General features: G+C 42.7%; 2 protein-coding genes across 3 annotated transcripts in view; both read left to right on the top strand.

Moving 5' to 3' along the window:
• The window catches only part of Pet117 (PET117 homolog), a 10063-nt gene extending 9411 nt beyond the window's left edge, over window positions 1-652 (top strand). The window contains exon 2 of the mRNA XM_005365509.2: window positions 343-652. Within this exon, the coding sequence (XP_005365566.1) occupies window positions 343-489 (147 nt within the window). The 3' untranslated portion in view covers window positions 490-652. The remainder of the gene's footprint in view (window positions 1-342) is intronic.
• A 30-nt stretch (window positions 653-682) lies between these two features.
• Window positions 683-4986, top strand: part of Kat14 (lysine acetyltransferase 14) — a 33204-nt gene continuing 28900 nt past the window's right edge. For both annotated transcript variants that reach the window (XM_005365510.2, XM_026788483.1), the window contains exons 1-2: window positions 683-1022; window positions 2982-3100. In XM_005365510.2, the coding sequence (XP_005365567.1) occupies window positions 764-1022; window positions 2982-3100 (378 nt within the window). In that variant the 5' untranslated portion in view covers window positions 683-763. The remainder of the gene's footprint in view (window positions 1023-2981; window positions 3101-4986) is intronic.

Below are 4986 nucleotides of genomic sequence, written 5' to 3'. Positions count from 1 at the left end.
TGGAGCCTGTCCTGGAACTAGCTCTGTAGACAGGCTGGCCTCGAACTCACAGAGATCCGCCTGCCTCTGCCTCCTGAGTGCTGGGATTAAAGGTTTGTGCCACCACCACCCAACTAGAAATTTCTTAAAACGTGGTAAGAAGTCACTTCAGTATTAACATAACATTACCAGATTTACTTGGTGGTTTCTTTATTTACATTGTATGGAAGTTAAAATAGTAGTCGGGTATTTGGAATCAGAACAGTTTGAGTGTATTTTGGTGGCGCTGTTATTTAGATTTGGAGGCACAGGATGGGAGCCACCTGTTCAGGGGTAACTAAAATCTGCTTCTTGCGTTTTTAGAGGCTTCGTGACGGAGTGATCAGAGACATTGAGAGACAGAATCAGAAAAAAGAAAACATTCGTCTTTTGGGAGAACAGATTATTTTGACTAAGCAACTTGAAGCAGAAAGAGAGAAGATGTTGGAAAGAGGATCTCAAAACACTTGACTTTGTGAAAATTGATGGGGCAGTGCTGGGTTAATGTGTATATATGTGGGTTGCACGCATGTGTGTGTTGATAGAGAATAGCCAGCGAGATGTTTCCCCCGAAAGTCACTGTCCATATAAACTTTATTAAATAAAGGACAGTGGATCCTGTCTGTTGAGTCACTTTTACGAGTCTGTTCTGTCTGGAAAAAGTACTTGTGGGCAGACGCTCTTCTGAAGTTGTCTGGGGATTCTTGCTGCAGTCCCTGTCAGGAGTGCTTGTGCGCAGGGAAAGATGGAGAGCAACATCCACCTGGCTGGACTGCTAAGTCGGCATGATGATGAGGCCACAAGAACATCCACCTCGGAAGGGCTGGAGGAAGGAGAGGTGGAGGGAGAGACTCTCCTGATTGTCGAGTCAGAGGATCAGGCATCTGTGGACTTATCTCACGACCAGAGCGGGGATTCCCTCAACAGCGATGAAGGAGATGTGTCGTGGATGGAGGAGCAGCTGTCTTACTTCTGTGACAAGTGCCAGAAATGGATCCCAGCCAGTAAGGAACTTCTCAATTCCTTTGATTGGTCAATCCCTGTGTGATGGTTTGTTTTCCAGTCTGAAAAACACTAATAAAATAGACTTGAATAAAAAGATAATTACTATATTTATTATTATTAGTCTATTTACCAAATGTAAATTTATACAAAAACACATTTTTTTTTGTTTTTAGCTTTTTAAAACATTCATTTATTTTATATGTATGTGTGTGTGCCTGAGTGTATGTGTACCATATACATGCCGTGCTTGCAGAGGTTAGAAGAGACGTCAGGTCATGTGACACTCAATTATACATGGTTGTGAGCCACGTGTGGGTGCTGGGAACTGAACCTGTGTCACCTGTAAGGGCAGTAAGTGTCCCTAACTGCTGAGTCATCTCATCTCTCCATGCTCACAAAAACACATTTGTATTAATAAAAATTGTCAACCATTCTCTCATTGTTAAAGCATTCTGAAGGGTAGCCCAAGAAAAATTAGGGATCCTATGTTACTTAAGGAATTTATATTTTTCTAACAAGATTATGCTGTGGGTTGGGGGGACACATTCTGTTGCCAGTATAGAATTAAAGTTCAAGTTCACAGAACTTACTGTGTTGTATTTGACATTTGTGGAGTGCAGCTCTTGTCTTCTCACGGGTGGTCAGAACTGACAGTGCAAGGTGATTGCTTCCTGCCTTTACACCAGACTTATTTCCCACCGTGGACCTCTTTCATCTGCTGGAAGGAGTCACAATGCACAGACATTGAGCGTCTCAGCCCTGTTTCATAGCATGTTCTGCCAGCCGTCATGGTTCTTACCACAGCACTGGCCTTTGGGCCAAAGACAGCAAAGGATGAGTGCCGGAGGAACGCTCTGTGCAGAGTTCACAGCTAGTGCAATGGAGCCATGGTACACTTAGTCAGGGTGGTCGTTTTCTTTTAAAAATGGACTCAGTTTATCAAAAATAGTTTAATAGAAAACAAACCTGGAATTGATGGTTTATTTGGTTTTTGGTTCTCAGCTATCTAGTAGAGCTGGGTTTTACCCCAAATCTCTGGCTTTCCCGCTGTCCTCACAGGGTAGATTTTAAGGTGACTTTCTTGATGGGGCCCTGCTAACTTTTTTAGGGAGGTAGATGAACTTTTCATTCTTTCTAAATAATGCTTTGTGATTCCTAGGATGTTGTACATTTTGTTTTCTCTGGAATATGGGGCAGCTTCCCTGAACTTCTTTTCCACAGGAGCCTTCCTCTAGCCATTTCTATTCCCCCCCGGGCCCAGTAGACCCCTATCCCTCCCTAATGGGATTGGGCATCCATTTTTTTGCTATGCTTTACTCTGCCCTGTGGTGCACTTTATATTTTACTTTGGGAGTTTACATGCTGCACAAAACATCAACATCACGTAGGAGCTTTAATGCAGAGTCCTCACCGGGCTCAGAGACTGAAGCATTTGACTTTGGGCAGACATGGTCATAGTAAGGAAAGAAAACCCAGGCACTCTGATGCTCCACGAGATTCTAGCTGCAGTGCAGTTGTGTTCACCTGTGATCTCTACTACGTCCAGACTGCTAGCCCACGAGAGCAAGTGTGGCTCATGTCTGCCTTGGACACTGCATATCCTGTTCCTAGTCTGGCGCGTGGCTGGTGGTACAAGCTCAGGTATTCTGTGAAAGAATGTTGAAACCTGCCTGGAGGAGTCAGGAATGTGGCTTCTGGGAAATCCAGTTAAAGCAATCATACCTGCTTTTCCAGGACCTTTTTCCTTAAAAGCTAAGGAGCCACAGGTTCTAGGAGGGGCATGTGCCTGACTTTAGAAGGAGAGACAGCTTTTTCTCTCCTCTGCTACTGTTCTGGGTCGGCTGCAGAAAACAAAAAACCCACCATGGGAAACTTGGAAAACCTGGTTGATTAACTGAGCCTTTGGGTTGCCACTGCATGTGCTACACCCATGATGTGACTTGTGTTTTTTCTCGTAGGTCAGCTGAGGGAGCAGCTCAGTTACCTTAAGGGCGATAACTTTTTCAGGTTTACCTGTTCTGATTGCTCGGCAGATGGCAAGGAGCAGTCTGAGCGGCTGAAGCTGACGTGGCAGCAAGTGAGTACCAAGCTCTTCTAGATGCAGCAGGTTGGGTGCCCAAGAGATTGGAGTGATCAGTGAGGAACTTCAGAGTGCTGTGGGGATGGGGTACTTTACACTTCGCAATAAAAATGGGTACAGTGTGTGGAAAGAGCTTCATGGTTTAAAAAAATGCTTGATGCTAATTTAGTGAGTTCTTGAGAATCTGAATCCATTTCATTTATGTCATACCAAGCTTAGACTCAAAACCAGGCCCACATTTTCTGGCAGTCGTTTCTGGCATAATAAAACCAGAGGTGGCTACACTGGAAATAGATTTGGCAGAAACAGTTTGACTTGATAACCAAGACAAAGTAACCAACCGGTTCAGCCTTCCTGCTTTTGAAATTGGAGACAAGTCTTTGTTGATGGATACTTTTAGCTATTTCATTTTTTTCTTTTTTTTTTTTTTGTTGATACTTTTAGCTATTTCAAATACCAGCACTCAGTAACCTTTTATTGATCATCAGGCTCTATTAAGTCATATTAAGTTGTTTGGTTTTATTTTAATTTTAATATGCATATATATATAGTAGGGTAACAAGGTATAGCAGTCTTTAAGTTAAAAATAAAGAGCTTTATGGTAACCTGGTTGTATTGGTGTTTGTGATGCGGGTGTCAAGCTCATGGCCTTGCTTCCATTTAGTGCTATATCATCTGTGAACTGTGTTCCAGACCCCCTAGGTGCCTTGCTTTTTAATTTATTTTTATTTATTTGACATCTACTGAGTGCTTACGGTGAACCAGGTACTTACTATTTGAGGTCTGGAGAGTGCTCTGGTGGGTGAGCCAACTGAAGCCTCCACCCTAGGCCTTAGGGGCCACTGACATTCCACAAACAGATAAAAGTGATAATTACCCAGGCACTTTCTCCTTTGAAGAAAACAAACGGGGAAGATTTTAGATGTGCTGGATTGGGCACTTGGGGTGTTTCTTATAGACTGTAGTTGCCATAACAACCTGAACGTTGTCTTCATCACCAGTGCTTATTAGGTCACCCCAGGAGACCCGTCTATTAACTTGGGATGCTGCTTTGACTTGTCAAGAATACATAGGTAGAGAGTGTATAGTCTTGTGGGGGTCACAACTGCACTCCCTCCCCCCGCCCCCGTTGATGGCATACTCTACATAGGCTAGGTGTGTTTCTAGGAAGAGAATTGCAAATACACAGGTAGACTTGTATTTAGCCTGCAAGTAGCATCTCATAAAAGCTGTAAAATAGTGGAAAGCAAATGTAAGTGATCATTTTCAAGAATGTTAGCTTTCTAACTAACATGTTAGAAATATAATGTTTTTAAGAGAAATTAGTTCTTATATTCCTCAGAATATGTAATATTATGTACTATTGGCTCCATGTATACTTATCCAGGTTATCACAGATTGAGGAAACTTTTCACTTTTAGAAGATATTTTGGTTGTGGATAATACCCTGAAAGGGAGAAGAGATAAATTACATATCTTGGATAGACATAGAACTTAGGTATATGTTCTCCTAAGTTATCAACTAGCGTTTCTGGCAGCAACTGGAAAAACCTGTCTTTTACTGGAAACCTGAATGAGAACCAACTAGTCCCAGTAACTTCAGTGGGAGCTCAGATACTTAGAGCATTATAGTTTGTGTTTTCAGCTTTTGAAATCTCAAACTTTGATTTATTGAAGAAGCAAGGAAGATGCTTGCAACACACAGCATTTTCTTTGCATTACAAAATCCTACCAGTGCTGGGCGGTGGTGGCGCACGCCTTTAATCCCAGCACTTGGGAGGCAGAGTCAGACGGATCTCTGTGAGTTCGAGACCAGCCTGGTCTACAAGAGCTAGTTCCAGGACAGGCTCCAAAACCACAGAGAAACCCTGTCTCGAAAAAAC

The sequence above is a fragment of the Microtus ochrogaster genome, unplaced genomic scaffold (assembly GCF_000317375.1).
Source record: "Microtus ochrogaster isolate Prairie Vole_2 unplaced genomic scaffold, MicOch1.0 UNK3, whole genome shotgun sequence".
NCBI lineage: Eukaryota > Metazoa > Chordata > Mammalia > Rodentia > Cricetidae > Microtus > Microtus ochrogaster.
This window is presented reverse-complemented; position numbering and strand designations above follow the sequence as displayed.